Source organism: Aegilops tauschii, chromosome 3 (genome assembly GCF_002575655.3).
Source record: "Aegilops tauschii subsp. strangulata cultivar AL8/78 chromosome 3, Aet v6.0, whole genome shotgun sequence".
NCBI lineage: Eukaryota > Viridiplantae > Streptophyta > Magnoliopsida > Poales > Poaceae > Aegilops > Aegilops tauschii.
Window position 1 is genome coordinate 166,824,512 of NC_053037.3, and position 18,927 is coordinate 166,843,438.

General features: G+C 45.1%; 1 protein-coding gene across 1 annotated transcript; it reads right to left on the reverse strand.

Annotated features, from left to right (window-relative positions):
- Positions 1-2,686: 2,686 nt before the first annotated feature.
- LOC141042801 (uncharacterized) lies at positions 2,687-3,345 on the reverse strand. The gene is made up of 2 exons (XM_073511697.1): positions 3,175-3,345; positions 2,687-3,040 (listed from the first exon to the last, which is right to left on the reverse strand). The coding sequence occupies exons 1-2, from the start codon at positions 3,343-3,345 to the stop codon at positions 2,687-2,689; spliced, it is 525 nt and encodes a 174-aa protein (XP_073367798.1).
- Positions 3,346-18,927: the final 15,582 nt, after the last annotated feature.

Here is an 18,927-nt window from a genome sequence, read left to right on the forward strand (position 1 = left end):
GTCTCCTCCTTCAATCCCTAGCAAATCAACAAGTTTGAGTGGCAAGAGAGAGAGATCGGGCAAGAGAGCTTGAGTAGCATTAATGGTGGAGTGAGAGAGGTAAGAGGTAAATGTGGTAGGTGGAAGAAGCACCCTTATATAGCAACCCTAAAAATCCAACCGTTACTGCGTTTTCTGTACTGCAATGGTACAACCGCTCCTTGTCCCGGTACAACCAGGACTCACAGTTTACGTGCAAAACCCTACCAGGCGGTACAACCGGGCGACTAGGCGGTAGTACCAGTTTATGAGAACAACCGGTCCAACCGCCCAGCCACCGCTCAACCACCGCATAGAAACAGTAGGGAGTCACCCCTGAGTGCGGTAGTCGAGCGGTACAGGACCAGTGCAACCACTTGGCCTTGAGCGCTTGGGCAGCTAAGTCCTGAGCGGTAGAACCGCTCAGGGCACCGGTGGTACCGGTACGACCGGACCAACCGGGCCACCACCGCCCGAGTACCGCATCAAAACAGAAGTCTGACCGGTACTTGGGCGGTACTTGGCCGGAAAAACCACCGTAGTCTTTGCTGAGCATGGTGGCGGTACCACCACCCGAAAGTAGCGGTACAACCGCTCGATCAAGACTGGTAAGCGCCAAGAACCAGCGGTACAACCGCTCTAGAGAGCGGTACAACCATTGGGAAGCCACAGCAAGCAGTAGGATAAGAAGGGAAGAGCTCTCTCTCACAACTAAGGAAGGCAAGAGAGGGGTGAGGAAGTGTACGTAAAAATATTCCCCCAACTCTTTCCAATGTGGATTCCCTCTTGATAGTACGGGTTCCCTATGACCAAAGAGATAAAAAGCATAGAAAACTCCGTCTTCGATCTTTTCCTTTCAGAGAGAATAGCTAACCGATGTAGGCCTAAATACCCAAAAACCTGAAACACTTAGAACAAGATTAGACCAACAAAGGGTTGTCATCATCATCCAAAACACAAAGACGGGAAATGCCCTTACACAAGCCAATTCGGGTAGAACACTTCCATGGTGAAGCCGACTGCCAGAAGCCGGGCGATCTCTTCACCAATAATCTGTAATGCCCTGGGATCTCGATCTAGAATTTGGGGGAGAAAGAGAGAAGGGAGCAGGTGAGGAGCGTGGTGAGGAGAGAGTTTAACTTCAGATATTTTCCTTCCTGCCCAATCGATCAGGTCTGGGTACAATATGTAGCTGGCATCCTGGGCCAGCCACTCTCAACACACGCACGCTACAAGGCCCACGGCCCAGCTCGCCACGCAGGGTGTTTGCAGGTTCAGATCAAGTGCAACTCTGAACCTGCACTTGTTCCGTCCGCTGCATATGTTGACTACTGTCATATGCAGGCGCGACATTGTCCCCCTCTCGCGCGGATTCCTCTTCCCAGATGCTTGCAGTTGGAAAACATTGACGAAGCACCGAGTAGTCCTCCCAAGTTGTTGCTGTGGATGGCATGTTCGCCCACTGAATCTGCAGCTGGATGACCGGTGCGTCTCCTTTCTTCATCATGCGACGGTCCAAGATTGCTGCTGGTTGGATCTCGTTGGCTGCAAGATCTGGTACCTTAGGAAGCTCCGCAAAGACTGGTGTATAATCAGGAACGAAAGGCTTCAACTGGGAAACATGAAACACTGGGTGAATGCGGCTGTCTGGCGGAAGCTTGAGCCTGTACGCGAGCGTGCCCACGCGCTCGGTGACGAGGAAGGGTCCGAAGAACTTATAGGCCAGCTTGCGGCAGGGGCGATTGGCGACTGAAGTTTGGGCATATGGTTGAAGCTTGAGCAGAACCTGTTCTCCCACATCAAACGCGCGCTCAGCACGGTGGCGATCTGCCTGCTTCTTGAAACGATCTTGGGCGCGAGCTAGCTGCGATCGGAGCAGCTCAGTGTGAGAGGCCCAGTCCAGATCCTTGCCCTGGGCGTTCGCTGGCAGCTCCGAATCCAGGTGTGGGAGCCCTCCAAGATTTGGCTCTCGCCCATATAAAGCTTTGAACGGGGAGCAGTTCAGAGAGGAGTGATGGGTCGAGTTGTACCAGAATTTTGTTGTAGGTAGCCACTTGCGCCATTGCTTGGGCGTCTCGTGCACGGCACACCGGAGGTACATCTCCAGGCACTGGTTGACGCGCTCTGTTTGGCCATCTGTTTGCGGATGGTAAGCCGTGGAGTACAGGAGCTTGGTCCCGGCGGTGGCGAGGAGCTCGCGCCACATTGCGCTGGTGAAGATCTTGTCACGATCAGACACGATGGAGTGAGGCATGCCGTGAAGCTTGATGATGTGTTCCCAGAACGCGCGGGCGACCTGAGCTGCCGTGAAGGGATGACGGAGCGGCACGAAATGTGCGTACTTGGTGAGCCGGTCGACGACGACCATGATTGCGTCATAGCCCTCTGATTTGGGAAGTCCTTCGACGAAATCCATGGTCAATTCCTGCCACAGAGCTTGAGGAATGGGCAGCGGCTGAAGCTTGCCTGCCAGGTGCGTGTGCTCGTGCTTGGAGTGTTGGCACACGGTGCACTGCTTGACGAAATCTTCGATCGCACGCTTCAGGCCGGTCCAAGCAAACAACTTGTGGACGCGATGGTAAGTCGCCGTGGCACCGGAGTGGCCGCCGACAGCGCTGTGATGCAGCGCCGAGATGAGCTTCGTCTGCAGGGCCGAGTTTGCTCCAATCTAGAGGCGCCCACGCTGCCTGATGACGCCTTGCTGCAGGGTGCGCCCCTGGTCGTCAGTGTCGATGACGGTGAGCTTGGCGAGCAGCTCCTGGGCGTCCGGGTCCGTCACGTAAGAGTTGGCGACTTCCTGGAGCCACTGTGGTTGACACAGGGAGAGCACGTCGAGAGCCATCAAGTGGCCGACACGCGAGAGCGCGTCCGCTGCGCCGTTGTCGGTGCCGCGCTTGTAGCGGAAGGTCAACTGGAGGCCGACCAGCTTTGCCATGGCCTTGCGCTGCAGCTCCGTCGCCAATTGCTGGTCGCTGAGGGCGCAGAGACTCTTGTGGTCGGTGACGATCTCGAACGGCGCCCGCTAAAGATAAGGTCTCCACTTGTCGACAGCCATCATCACCGCCAAGAATTCCTTTTCGTACGTCGATAGCTTCTGATTGCGCACGCCCAAGGCTTTGCTGAGGTATGCCACGGGTGGCCGTCTTGCATGAGCACCGCGCCCACGCCCGTGTCGCAGGCATCAGTCTCAATCATGAATGGCCGCGCACAGTCCGGAAGGGCGACCACGGGTGTGCTCACCATCGCCTTCTTGAGCATGACGAATGCGTCCTGGGCCTTCTCGTTCCACTCGAATCCTTTCTTGGTGAGCAGTTGTGTCAGGGGCATGGCGATGATTCCGTAGTGTGGAACGAATTTGCAGTAGTAGCCGGTTAGGTCGAGGAAACCGCGCAGCTCGGTTTGGTTTGTTGGAACGGGCCAAGCGTTCATCGCACTGGTCTTGCTGGGATCCGTAGCGACGCCGTCCTTTGAGAAGACATGGCCCAGGTACTCAATGCTAGTTTGTGCAAACGAGCACTTGGAGGCCTTGGCGAACAGCTGATGCTCGCGGAGGAGGTCCAAGGTAACTCGTAGATGCTCTTCGTGCTCCTGCAGCTCCTCACTGAAAACCAATATGTCATCAAGAAAAATGATTATGAACTTACGCACGTGGCGCCCGAAGATGGTGTTCATCAGACATTGGAACATGGCTGGAGCATTGCACAGTCCAAAGGGCATCACACGAAAGTGATAATGGCCGTGGTGTGTCTTGAAGGCTGTCTTTTCCTCATCCTCTTCACGCATTCGTATCTGGTGGTAGCCGGCTCGGAGGTCAATCTTGGAGAAGTATGCAGCACCAGCCAGTTCATCGAGAAGCTCGTCCACAACGGGCAAGGGAAACTTGTTCTTGACTGTAACTGAGTTCAATCGTCGAAAATCGACACAAAACCGCCAACTCCCATCTTTTTTCTTTACTAACAGCACTGGAGCAGCATACGGGGTCGAGCTATGGGCGATCACTCCTGATTCCAGCATGTCCTGTACTTGTTTCTCTATTTCGTCTTTCTGAGCTGGTGAATAGCGGTAGGGTTTTGTGTTGATTGGTGCACTGTACAGGGCTCGGCGAAAACGTCCTTGTATTCAGACAGCAGCTTCTGAATATTTGGTGGTATGGGCGTTGGTTCAGGTTTGTCCATCCGCTCCACTGTCACAAGTGCTGCTGTCCATATATCATTGGCGATTTCCATGCACTGGAGCTCACAATCCTTCTCTTCTCTTATGACAGGCGGCAGAGGGGTTGCTTGACCGGCTTTGCATCCGATCTCACATGTAGCTTGTGCTCGGCAAAATCTGTCGGAACATCCGGCATGTCCTTGGGGGACCATGCGAAGATGTCCCAATTCTCAAGGAGGAAATCGATGAGCTCACTTTCCTATTTGCTATCGAGGTTCGAGCCTACGACAGCAAATCTCTCTGGGTGCGCCGGATCCAAGGCAATGTCACGGCCTGATTTTTGGCCCTTTCTTTTTCTTTTGTTTCTCTGAGATTTCTACTTGAGTTTTCTTTTTCCGTGGCTATGTGGTCTGGAAACTGAAGAAGATGACCTCTTCTTTCTTTCCAGAGTGCCTTGTCATCCTCAAACCCTTCCCAAGACCTTGCCATTTTCATCCTAGCCCAACCCCAATATTATTTTGCTAGGGAATATTCCTTTTTCTATTAAAGGAATAATCCTTTTTGCCCTAGGTTGTGAAGAAACCTATATTTCTATCACTCCCAAAATTCCCAAATAATTCTCATAAATTGTTTGGGTCATATCTTCATCAAATATGGCAAAATATTTCATTGGCCATGTTTCCCATCATGCTCAATTAATTACTTTCCTATTCTATCCTAAATGGCACATTGTGAAGCAAGTACTATTTATCTTTGCCCATTTGATCCCAAACTTTTTGGACACCTTTTCATGTCCAAATAATTGGCCTGTGCCAAAATTCAACTTTATTTGCCTAGCCAATCTTCCTCAGTGTTTTTTCAAAGTTCCTGTCTGAGGGAAGCCTTTGTGAAGGAAGCGCTAGCTAGGGTTATCCAAATGAGTTGAAATTTTGCACACTCCTTCATGTTCTCATATCATTGCCCTCCTCCATTTCAGCCCTATCCAATCATCTATGTGAGCACATGACCAAATCTTTGATTATATTAATATTTTCAGGTTGGGAAGCAAGTATATTTTATATTGCTTCATTAATTCTGAGAAATTACCAGATCATGCTCCTACCCATATAACATCTCTTCACAAAATTTGGGATCATTTCCTTAAGTCATCTTCTGTGCAGAATTATTGCAAGTTTCTGTCCAGAGGAGATGTTTGTGAAGCAAGTACCATTTTGGTTTATCCATTTGGTTTGGAACTTTTACAGCATCTTCATATGGCCAAATAACCCTGCCTTGCCAAATTTGAGCTCAAGTTGATACTCCATGTGAGTGCATCATCATGCTCAAGTTTCTGGACCAATTTAAGCAGTTGTGAAGCAACTAGGTTAAATTTTGGTCCATTTCCTTCCAAAATGCATAGGACTATAGTTCTTCCTAACCTAAACCCCCCAGACAACTCATTTGCCTCTTAATCTCACTCTGTTGATCACTGCATAATGGTCTAGTTTGCAACAGCAAACTTCAGAGCTCACTTACCATTTAACCACAGATTCTTTAACCGATCTACCACCGCAGCTGAAACCTCCCCTGGAAGGACTAACCCGCATACATCTTTTGGCATAGCTTGTGGCACTGTGTGCACCAGTGCACGCGGTGACCACCGTTATGGCACGCACTGGTCGCGTCCAGAGCGTCTGCTTGCTCGGGCCCCTCCTCTGCTCGGCGTCTCAGTGAGCACGGGCATGTCCCCTAGCTTTCTCTCGTCGTTGCCGTCCTCCTGGAGCCATCTCCCCCTCCGTAAGCCCCTCCGTCAGTGCTCGTCACCGCGCGCCCATGGGTGAGCAGTGTCGACATGCATTAATGGCGCTTGGCTGCTCCTGCGCCCTTGACCTCTTCTGCTCTGTGAGCGCTGCCGCTCATCCACACCCCCTTCGTCGCGTTCCTGTGCCTCCCCGTGATCGCTGCGTGTCGCCAGAGCGTTGGCCGGACCTCCACGGCGGCACCCGAGCCCGTGTCCCTCGCCCCGGCTATAAGTAGCCCCTCCCCGCGGTTCCCGAGCACTCCCCGGAGCTTGAGCCGCCCTCTTCGCCTCTATTTGCTGCGATGGCCGCCCTGGTCCTCTGCCTAAATTCAGTCGAGCCATTGCCTCTCCCTCCCTCTCTTCACCACCACAAGTTCTCCCGTGCTCCGGAGAGTCTCCCCTGCCCATCCCCTCGTCGCCGGAGCCCTCGAGGCCGCGTCTTCCCTAGTTGGTCGCTGCCATCGCCCTCTGCCTCCCCGTGGTGCCGCAGCCACGCTCCTCCCCGGCGTCTGCTACTACTCCAGGCCGGAGCAGCACCTCCTCCCGTGCCCACCGGTGGCTTCGCCCCTGCCGGAGGTGGCCGGAGCCGCCGGGAGTCGTCGCCGGTTGCCGCTTCCCTGCTCCCCTCCTCTGTTTTGATCGGGGGCAGGGTGAGGAAGAAGACGACCGTGAGACAGGCGGGCCTCGCGTCTCTCCCGACCCCACCGGTCAGCCGCACGGGCGTTGACCCCGTCCTGCCCACGTGGATAAGTGGCGGGCCCCACTTGTAAGTCTCTCGTGTTGACCCAGTGGCCCCGCTGACCGTTTTTAGTGAAGGCGTATTCTTGGAAATACGTTTTCCTTTGAAGAAAACGTATTCTGTTTCTCCTTCGGCTTAAAATACGTTTTCACTTTCTGAAGACGTAATATGAGAAATGCGCTTTCTGATTTTCCAGCGAGGGGCCTGTTTGTAGAGTTATTTTTATAGATTGGTCCCTGAACTTCGTCGGGCTATAACTTTTTACTCGAGACTCCGATTGAGGTGAATCCAACGCCCACATCTTCGTCTCTTTGAGCCCAAACTTTTGGTCCCATTTTCACTATGGTTTGACATAATTGAAATGACCATTTTGCCCTTGCCCGTAAATAGCCCCCTCCGAGAGAGAACTATTTTCGGCGAATCTTTCCGCGATCGTTCCGCACTCCTCCCCGGTGCATTCTTCATCCCCAGGAAAGCCACAACCACCATTTGCACGATAGCCATGTAGTAGCATTGGTTTTTAACTTGAATCTTTAATAATTGTATGTTTGTTTCGCTACTACTGTCGTTATTTCGGTTATGCTTATGGATCAGTGATTACCGTCATGTTATGTTTTCTTGCACTCTGTTATCATGTTCTACCTGCTAGTATTACTTACATATTGGCCATGCTTGGTAGTAGTACATGTTGGGTTGGTCATGTTCTTCGAGGCATGACTGTCGTCGGTTAACGAATACCGTTGATATACATTGTTCCTTTGCTGTTAGTTGGTTAAGTGTTTACTCAGTAATGTTATTGATGTGTTCTTGCATGGTATTTATTGTTGATGCTAGTGGTCATGTTATGCTATGAGTAGTGTTGTACTTGTGATATTCATGCTCGTCATTATGCCATGCTCAGTTGGATATGATTCATTGTTGATATGGTTGTCGCACCCCATGCTTATATCATTCTCATGCATTGTAATTGCATCATGTTATTTTATCATGGCTCAGCATATTCATTCAAGTTTAACCGGATTAAAATGAACTTGAACAACTGTTGGCTGAGTCATGGTGCCACCATATCGAGCTGACCAGTGCAACCACATTTACCTTTATGGGGAGGTCCTGCCTGGGTCTATTGTCATGACTCTCGTCGGTGCCTCCAACGAGGGAAGGTTATGTGCGGGCGCTACCTTGGCCGGGTAGGACGGCATAAGCCTTGTGTGCCCGTTGTTGAGTATGGATCCATTGTCCCATGCTCAGTTGAAGTGCCTTAAGCTGGAATCTGCGAGCATTCAATAAACAGGAGAAGACAAGGCAATATGGGCTCTTGGTTAAATCAACAATAATGCATATAAGAGCCACTTCAACAATTTAATTATGGTCTTCTCCTATCGACCCCCAAAGAAAAGAAAATAAATAAAACTATTTACACGGGAAAGCTCCCAACAAGCAAAAGAAGAACGGGAAATCTTTTTGGGTTTTCTTTTTAATTATTACTACTACAGCAAGAAAAGTAAACTAACTAAAAGTTACACTAATTTTTTTCTTAAAGTTTATTAAACACACAAGAAGAAAGCAGGAAAAAGAAAAAAATAAACTAGCATGGATATTACAGTGAAAAAGTATGAGCACCGACATCTAGCAATGAGTGTGTGTGAACATAAATGTAATGTCGATGCGAGATACGTACTCCCCCAAGCTTAGGCTTTTGGCCTAAGTTGGTTTATTGCCAAGGATGACCTGGCGGATATCCATAGCTGTAGCCAGGGTCGTACTGAGCTGCGGCAGTTATTGCCTCCTGAGCTGCAGCGTGGCGGAGAGCTTCCTCCGCCCTCCTCTCGTACTCATCCGCCTCCTCTCTGGTAATAACATATCTTCCTTTTGCCTGATAATCAAAGAAGGCAGGAGCAGGGAGAGTAATACGGACAACACGACGTTTGTCAAAGATTAAGCGATACCGGAGAGGTGATTCATTCCTCTCGATAAACTAGTGGTGGACCATAGCATTATAGTCTAAATAAGTAGGAGGCAACTCAATATCATCCTCACGAATGTCCACACCAAGAAAATCAGCTAAGCGGGTTGCATAAATTCCTCCAAAGAAATCTCCATTAAATCTATTATGGTGCAACCTACGTGCAACAATGCCGCCCAAGTTATAAGTTTTGTCTCCTAACACAGCACTCCTAAGAGTACTGAGATCAGGGACACACATGTGACATGCTTCATCTTTACCATTTATGCACCTACCTATGAAGAGAGCAAAATAATGTATAGCGGGAAAATGAATGCTCCCTATGGTAGCTTGTGCTATATCTCTAGATTCCCCCACAGTTATACTAGCAAGAAAATTTCTAAATTCAGATTTGCGAGGTTCACTAGCACTACCCCATTGTGGAAGTTTGCAAGCAGCGGTAAAATCCTCTAAGTCCATAGTATAAGATTTTTCATAGAGATCAAACAGGACAGTTGGAGAATTACGTGAAGATGAAAATTCAAACCTCCTCACAAATGAACTAGTGAGATAGTGGTATTGGCAGCACTTCTCTGCCTCGAAGCTCACAAGATCAGCGTTACGCAAATATGCGTTAAATTCTTCCTTGATTCCCGCTCAATACATAAAGTTTTCTGAAGGCCATTCACAAGGCCGCACTAGAGCGTCCCTTCGTGGCTCATCGTCAGCATCACGCATTGCAAGCCTGGGTCCTTGCTTCCTCGAAGAACCACCTTGGAACATTTTCCTAAGCATATTTCTTCCTCTGAAAAATTTATGAAATTTTTAGTAACTTCAAACAAAATTAAACCAAACTCCACAAAATTGATAGCAACTACTCCTACAGTGCCTAGAGACTATATCAAGCATTAGAACTACTTGGAACCATATAAATTTGACATGCAAGCTCAAGAACATGGTCACCTAGGCTGCACAAATTTGCAATGAATAGAGCACTAGAACAAGAACTAATTGGACCAATGGAGGAGTCACATACCAAGGAACAATCTCCCCAAGCAGTTTTGTGAGAGGTGCTTTGAGCAAGGAGATCGAAAATCGCAGCAAAATGAGCTAGAACTCGTGCTTGAGTTGGATATTGGTGTTTGTGGGACGAAGAAGGAGTGTGTGGGTGCAGGAATAAGTGGAGGGGAGCCACTATGGGCCCACGAGGCAGGGGGCGCGCCCAGGGGGTAGGGCGCGCCCTCCACCCTCGTGGCCAGGTGCTTGCCCCTCCTGCTGTGTTCTCAGTGCCAGATATTCTCAAATATTCCAGAAAAAATCATATTCCATTTTCAGGGCATTTGGAGAACTTCTATTTTCGGGGTATTTTTATATTGCACGGATAAATCAGAAAACAGACAGAAAAATACTATTTTTACTTTATTTCAACTAAATAACAAGAAGTAGAAAGAGGGTACAGAAGGTTGCGCCTTCTAGTTTCATACATCTCATGCTTATCAAAAGGAATCCACTAACAAGGTTGATCAAGTCTTGTAAACAAACTCATTCTGAATAACATGGAACCGGAGAAATTTCAAATAACACTATGTTACCTCAACGGGGATATGCACATCCCCTATAATAAGAATATCATATTTCTTCTTGACAGTAGGAAGAGGAAATTCAAAACCTCCAAAAATAATCGATGGAATTTTTCCAATAGAATTGATACTATGAACTTGAGGTTGTTTCCTTGGAAAGTGTACCGTATGCTCATTACCATTAACATGAAAAGTGACATTGCCTTTGTTGCAATCAATAACATCCCCTGCGGTATTCAAAAAGGGTCTTCCAAGAATAATAGACATACTATCGTCCTCAGGAATATCAAGAATAACAAAGTCCGTTAAAATAGTAACGTTTGCAACCACAACAGGCACATCCTCACAAATACCGACAGGTATAGCAGTTGATTTATCAGCCATTTGCAAAGATATTTCAGTAGGTGTCAACTTATTCAAATCAAGTCTACGATATAAAGAGAGAGGCATAACACTAACACCGGCTCCAAGATCACATAAAGCAGTTTTAACATAGTTTCTTTTAATGGAGCATGGTATAGTGGGTACTCCTGGATCTCCTAGTTTCTTAGGTATACCCCCCTTAAAAGTATAATTAGCAAGCATGATGGAAATTTCAGCTTCCGGTATCTTTCTCTTATTTGTAACAATATCTTTCATATACTTAGCATAAGGATTCATTTTGAGCATATCAGTTAATCGCATACGCAAAAAGATAGGTCTAATCATTTCAGCAAAGCGCTCAAAATCCTCATCATCCTTTTTCTTGGATGGTTTGGGAGGGAAAGGCATAGGTTTCTGAACCCATGGTTCCCTTTCTTTACCATGTTTCCTAGCAATAAAGTCTCTCTTATCATAATGTTGATTCTTTGATTGTGGGTTATCAAGATCAACAGCAGGTTCAATTTCTACATCATTGTCATTACTAGGTTGAGCATCATCATGAACATCATCATTAAAATTTTCATTAGGTTCATGTTCATTACCAGATTGTGTTTCAGCATCAGAAATAGATATATCATTTGGATTCTCAGGTGGTTCAGCAATAGGTTCACTAGAAGCATGCAAAGTCCTATCATTTTTCTTTTTCTTCTTTGTAGAAGGACTAGGTGCATCAATATTATTTCTCTGAGAATCTTGCTCAATTCTCCTAGGGTGGCCTTCGGGATACAAAGGTTCCTGAGTCATTCTACCAGTTCTAGTAGCCACTCTAACAGCATAATCATTTTTCTTACTATTCATTTCATTGAGCAAATCATTTTGAGCCTTAAGTACTTGTTCTACTTGAGTGGTAACCATAGAAGCATGTTTAGTAATGAGTTTAAGTTCACCTTTAACATTAGCCATATAATCACCCAATTTTAATTGTCTACCAAAATAAGCATTGAAATCTTCTTGCTTAACCATAAAGTTATCAAACTCATCCAAGCATTGGCTAGCAATTTTAGTAGGAGGGATTTCAGTTTTATCATATCTATAGAGAGAATTTACCTTTACTACCTGTGTCGGGTTATCAAGACCATGAGTTTCTTCAATAGGTAATGGATTAAGATCATATGTTTCTTCAACAGGCAGTAAATTAAGACCGTGTATTTCTTCAATAGGAGGTAAATTCTTAACATCTTCAGCTTTAATACCCTTTTCTTTCATAGATTTCTTTGCCTCTTGCATATCTTCAGGACTGAGAAATAGAACACCTCTCTTCTTCGGAGTTGGTTTAGGAATAGGCTCTGGAATTGGCTCAAGAAGTGTCCAATTATTTTCATTTGTCAACATATTATTCAATAGAATTTCAGCTTCATCCGGTGTTCTTTCCCTGAAAACAGAACCAGCACAACTATCCAGGTAATCTCTGGAAGCATCGGTTAGTCCATTATAAAAGATATCAAGTATTTCATTTTTCTTAAGAGGATGATCAGGCAAAGCATTAAGTAACTTTAGAAGCCTCCCCCAAGCTTGTGGGAGACTCTCTTCTTCAATTTGCACAAAATTGTATATTTCCCTCAAAGCAGCTTGTTTCTTATGAGCAGGGAAATATTTAGCAGAGAAGTAATAAATCATATCCTGGGGACTACGCACACAACCAGGATCAAGAGAATTAAACCATATCTTAGCATCACCCTTTAATGAGAACGGAAATATTTTAAGGATATATAGGTAGCGAGATTTCTCATCATTAGTGAACAGGGTGGCTATATCATTTAATTTAGTAAGATGTGCCACAATAGTTTCAGATTCATAGCCATGAAAAGGATCAGATTCAACCAAAGTAATTATATCAGGATCAACAGAGAATTCATAATCCTTATCAGTAACACAGATAGGTGAAGTAGCAAAAGCAGGGTCAGGTTTCATTCTATCATTAAGAGATTGTTGCTTCCATTTAGCTAATAACCTCTTGAGTTCATATCTATCTTTGCAAGCTAAAATAGCTAAAGTAGCTTCTTTATCAAAAACATAACCCTTAGGAATAACAGGCAAGTCTTCATCATCACTTTCATCAATATAATCAGTTTCAATAATTTCTTTCTCTCTAACCTTAGCAATTTGTTCATCAAGAAATTCACCAAGTGGCACAGTAGTATCAAGCATAGAAGTAGTCTCATCATAAGTATCATGCATAGAAGAAGTGGCATCATCAATAACATGCGACATATCAGAACGAATAGCAGAAGCAGGTTTAGGTGTCGCAAGCTTACTCAAAACAGAAGGTGAATCAAGTGCAGAGCTAGATGGCAGTTCCTTACCTCCCCTCGTAGTTGAGGGATAAATTGTTGTCTTAGCGTCTTTCAAGTTCTTCATAGTGACCAGCAGATATAAATCCAAAGTGACTCAAAGAATAGAGCTATGCTCCCCGGCAACGGCGCCAAAAAATAGTCTTGATAACCCACAAGTATAGGGGATCGCAACAGTTTTCGAGGGTAGAGTATTCAACCCAAATTTATTGATTCGACACAAGGGGAGCCAAAGAACATTCTCAAGTATTAGCAGTTGAGTTGTCAATTCAACCACACCTGGATAACTTAGTATCTGCAGCAAAGTATTTAGTAGCAAAGTAATATGATAGTAGTGGTAACGGTAACAAAAGTAACGATAGCAAAAGTAATATTTTTGGTTTTTGTAATGATTGTAACAGTAGCAACGGAAAAGTAAATAAGCGAAGAACAATATGTGAAAAGCTCGTAGGCATTGGATCGGTGATGGAGAATTATGCCGGATGCGGTTTATCATGTAACAATCATAACATAGGGTGACACAGAACTAGCTCCAATTCATCAATGTAATGTAGGCATATATTCCGAATATAGTCATACATGCTTATGGAAAAGAACTTGCATGACATCTTTTGTCCTACCCTCCCGTGGTAGCGGGGTCCTAATGGAAACTAAGGGATATTAAGGCCTCCTTTTAATAGAGTACCGGAACAAAGCATTAGCACATAGTGAATACATGAACTCCTCAAACTACGGTCATCACCGGGAGTGGTCCCGATTATTGTCACTTCGGGGTTGCCGGATCAGAACACATAGTAGGTGACTATAGACTTGCAAGATAGGATCAAGAACTCACATATATTCATGAAAACATAATAGGTTCAGATCTGAAATCATGGCACTCGGGCCCTAGTGACAAGCATTAAGCATAGCAAAGTCATAGCAACATCAATCTCAGAACATAGTGGATACTAGGGATCAAACTCTAACAAAACTAACTCGATTACATGATAGATCTCATCCAACCCATCACCGTCTAGCAAGCCTACGATGGAATTACTCACGCACAGCGGTGAGCATCATGAAATTGGTGATGGAGGATGGTTGATGATGACGATGGCGACGAATCCCCCTCTCCGGAGCCCCGAACAGACTCCAGATCAGCCCTCCCGAGAGGTTTTAGGGCTTGACGGCGGCTCCGTGTCATAAAACGCGATGAATCCTTCTCTCTGATTTTTTTCTCCCCGAAAGTGAATATATGGAGTTGGAGTTGAGGTCGGTGGAGCGTCAGGGGGCCCACGAGGTAGGGGGCGCGCCCCCCACCCTCGTGGCTAGGGTGTGGGCCCCTGGTCTTCATCTTTTGCAAGGATTTTTTATTATTTCCAAATAGACGTTCCATGGAGTTTCAGGTCATTCCGAGAACTTTTGTTTCTGCACATAAATAACACCATGGAAAGTCTGCTGAAAATAGCGTCAGTCCGGGTTAGTTCCATTCAAATCATGCAAGTTAGAGTCCAAAACAAGGGCAAAAGTGTTTGGAAAAGTAGATACGATAGAGACATATCAATATCCAGTTGGATATGGGTAGCATGAGTTATTATTGTTGACATCACCCTTGAGGTGAATACGTTGGGAGGCGAAATTATAAGCCCTTATCTTTTTGTGTGTCCGGTTGAAACGTTTTGCTCGTGTGTATGTGGTGAGTGTTAGCAATCATTTTATAGCTAACACTGGGTCCCGAAATTATAGACTCTGTTGAATAAGTTGAATTGCAATTGCTTGGTGACGGAGAACATAGGTTGTTGAGTTTCAAGAGAATTCATTGTTTGAACCTTAACATGTGAATTGGTTTCTACTTTAACATGAGAAGTTTTATAAGAAAGAATTGCTGTTATGATGCTAGGAAAAGTGATTGAAATTGTCATTGATCAAACTTGTGCACTTTGGTAGCATTCACACTTCATAAATTATTTCTTTTATTATTTACCTACTCGAGGACGAGTAGGAATTAAGCTTGGGGATGTTGATATGTCTCCAACGTATCTATAATTTATGAAGTATTCATGCTGTTATATTATCATTCTTGGATGTTTTACAATCATGTTATAGCAACTTTATATCATTTTTTGGGACTAACCTATTGACCCAGTGCCAGTTGCTGTTTTTTGCTTGTTTTTTACATCGTGGGAAATCAATATCAAACGGAGTCCAAACACCGCGAAACTTTTTGTGGATTTTTTATGGACGAGAAGACATCCAATGGGCCAGGATAGCACCTAGGGGGTGCTCTGAGGGGGCACAACCCACCAGGGCGCACCTGGGACCCCAGGCGCGTCCCGGTGGGTTGTGCCCACCTCGGTGGCCTCCGGCACCCCCTCTTCGCCCAATAAATTGCCAAATATTCCAAAACCCCCGGGGGAGACCCTAGATCAGAAGTTCCGCTGCCGCAAGCCTCTGTAGCCACGAGAAACCAATCTAGACCCTGTTCCGGCATCCTGTCGGAGGGGGGATCATCACCGATGGCCATATTCATCATCCCAGCGGCCACCATGATGAGGAGGGAGTAGTCCACCCTCGGGGCTGAGGGTTTGTACCAGTAGCTATGTGTTTAATCTCTCTCTCGTGTTCTTGAGATGTCAAGATCTTGATGTATCGCGGGCTTTGTTAATATAGTTGGATCATATGGTGTTTTCCCCTCTCTATCTTGTTGTGAATTGAGTTTTCCCTTTGAGATTTTATTTTATCGGATTAAATAATTTTATGGATTTGGGAGCACTTGATGTATGTCTTGCTATGAGTACCCATGGTGACAATGGGGTATCGTATTGATTCACTTGATATATGTTTTGGGACTCAACTCGCAGATTCCCGAGGTGGCATTGGGGTAATCTACGCATAGGGTTGATGCATGTTCTTGTCTTTGTTTCTCCAGTAGAAATCTTGGGGCAGTCTTTGAGGTTCTTTGTGTTTGATTGAGTATTATGAATCTGAAATTATTTGGTGTTATTTTAGTACGAACTCTTGGATAGATCGATCAGAAATAATAGCTTCAAGGTGGTTTCGTACCCTACAAACAATTTCTTCTTATGTTCTCCGCTAGATAGGAACTTTGGAGTGATTCTTCATCACACTTTGAGGGATGGTTATATGATCCAATTATATTAGCATTGTTGAGAGATTGCACTAGCAAAAGTACGGACCCTAGGCCTCATTTTCAAGCATTGCAATACCGTTTGTGCTCTGTTTTATCAATTGCTACCTTACTATTTTTTATTGTTCTTATTACAAAAATCAATATCTACTATCCATATTACACTTGTATCACCTTCTCTTCGCTGAAATAGTGCACCTATACAAATTTTACCATTGTATTTGGTGTGTTGGGGACACAAGAGACTTTTTATTATTTGGTTGTAGGGTTGTTTGAGAGAGAATATCTTCATCCTACTCCTCCCATAGATTGATAAACCTTAGGTCATCCACTTGAGGAAAAATTGCTAATGTCCTACAAAACTCTATGCTTGGAGGCCCAACACGTGTCTACAAGAATAAAGTTGCGTAGTAGACATCAGCTCTCTTTGTGAAATCAACAATGTATAGATCACCTCTACGAATACCGGTAAAGACCATATTATGATTATCTCTACAAAACACTTGGCAATCTACTTCAGTAAATAAAACATTGAAACCAAAGTCGGCTAGTCTAGATAGGGGAAGGAGATTGTAACCAAGAGATTCAATGAGCATAATGTTTTGGATAGAGCTATCATTGGAAATGGCCACCTTACCAAGGCCAAGTACCTTACCCTTGGAGTTATCTGCAAAAGTGACATACTTGCGTGGGTCGTCGTTCTTAGCAAGCTCACAGAACATGTCCTTACCTCCGGTCATATGATCAGTACAACCACTATCGAGAATCCATTCTTTCCCTCCGGCCATGTAACCACGAAGGTTAGCCATAAGACCAAAGTGTCTCATCGACTCCTTAAGGTCAAAATCACTATCTTCATCTTCATCATAATATCCATGCTCAATATCATCATGTAAATGATCATCACCTAGAGCAAGTGATTCGTTAGATTTATGACCATGACAATGTGCATGTTTATGAATTCTAATAGTTTGTGAAATGATGCTACTAATGACTCCAACATCTCCTTTGGCACACATAAGGTCACAGAGCTCAAATAGACATTCATCAAACTTAGGATCACTAGGCTTCATTTTATGAAAAGCAATAGACTTTTGAAGAATCTCATCTAGATTTTTCAAGGAATAATTTGGAAAGCACTCCTCAAGGTATTTCCATATAGTATAAGCACATTCAAAGGTAGGCAGGCATACAAGCAAATTTCTGGGCAATCCTCTAATGTTAAGATCAATAGTTCTAAGATTGCGAATCATACTCTTCGGGGGTAGGATGCAAATGATCAATACGAGGCACATAAGGGCTAATAATATACTTGTTCAAATAATATTCATTGAAAATCTCAAGCATCTCATTCTTCCAAGAATTATAGAACTCTCCATCAAGCATAGGCACTCTACGTCTAATACTCCCGATCGTAGACTCATCCATCTTCCTCCAATGGTGATTAAACCAAAGCAATGGAGACCAAAGCTTTGATACCAACTGAAAGGATCAAGAAGAGGGGTCTAGAGGGGGGTGATTAGACCCTCAACAAGTAAAAGTGGCAATTTTTAAGTTCTTCAAGTTAAGGTGGAGTTTTAGCACAAGTTTAAGCATTCACAGTACATTTCAAGCAAGCATGACAAGAGTATATGCAGCAGAAAGAATAAAGCTTGATGATTGCAAGAAAGTAAAGGGATGGGATTGGAGTGTGCAAATGCAATGAAGACACGTAGATTTTTGGCGTGGTTCCGGTAGGTGGTGCTATCGTACATCCATGTTGATGGAGACTTCAACCCATGAAGGGTAATGATTGCGCGAGTCCACGGAGGGATCCACCCACAGAGGGTCCACGAAGAAGCAACCTTGTCTATCCCACCATGGCCATCGCCCACGAAGTACTTTCCTCACTTGGGTAGATCTTCATGAAGTAGGCGATCTCCTTGCCCTTACAAACTTCTTGGTTCAACTCCACAACTTGACGGAGGCTCCCAAGCGACACCTAACCAATCTAGGAGACACCACTCTACAAAAGGTAACAAATGGTGTGTTGATGATGAACTCCTTGCTCTTGTGCTTCAAATGATAGTCTCCCCAACACTCAACTCTCTCACACGGATTTGGATATGGTGGAAAGATAATTTGAGTGGAAAGCAACTTGGGGAAGGCAAGAAATCAAGATTCTTGTGGTAGGATTGGAATATCTTGATCTCAACACATGAGTAGGTGGTTCTCTCTCAAAAAATGTATGGTGGAAGTGTAGGCACATTCTAATGACTCTATCACATATGGACAAGGGGTGGAGGGGTATATATAGCCTCCACACAAAATCCAACCGTTACACACATTTGACCTATCTTGGTGAGACCGAATGATTAAACTCGGTGGGACCGATTAGTTCAAAATGGGAATGTTAGGAATCTCGTTGGGACCGACTAGAACAACTCAGTGGAACCGATGTGCTAGGGCTTAGGGCAAACCTCATCTCGGTGGCACCAATTGCATTAACTCGGTGAGACCGAAGTGAAGCAATAGGGCAACAGAAAATTGGCCAAGCCATCTCGGTGAGGCCGATTGCAATTTCGGTGAGACCGAAATAAATGCAACTAATAACAGGGAGTTGGCAAGGCCATCTCGGTGAGACCGAGATCCGTCTCGGTGTGACCAAAATGTTAGGGTTTCTGGCTGTGGCTATGTCATATGAACTCGGTGGCGCCGGATAGAAAGAATCGGTGGGGCCGAGTTGGAGTTTAGGGTTTTGACATATTTGGATGGAGAAAGTGGTTGAGGGTTTAGGAGCAATATCACTAAGCATTTGAACAAGCAAGCCATTAAGCAACACCTCATCCCCTTTTAATAGTATTGGCTTTCCTACGAACTCAATGTGATCTTG

Excerpts from the sequence above, each read along its gene's own strand:
- LOC141042801 (XM_073511697.1), bottom strand. The coding sequence starts at position 3,345 with ATGCCCCTGACACAACTGCTCACCAAGAAAGGATTCGAGTGGAACGAG. Across the intron at positions 3,041-3,174 it reads GCGACACGGGCGTGGGCGCG|CGGGCGCCGTTCGAGATCGT; the intron begins GTGCTCATGCAA and ends CCTTATCTTTAG.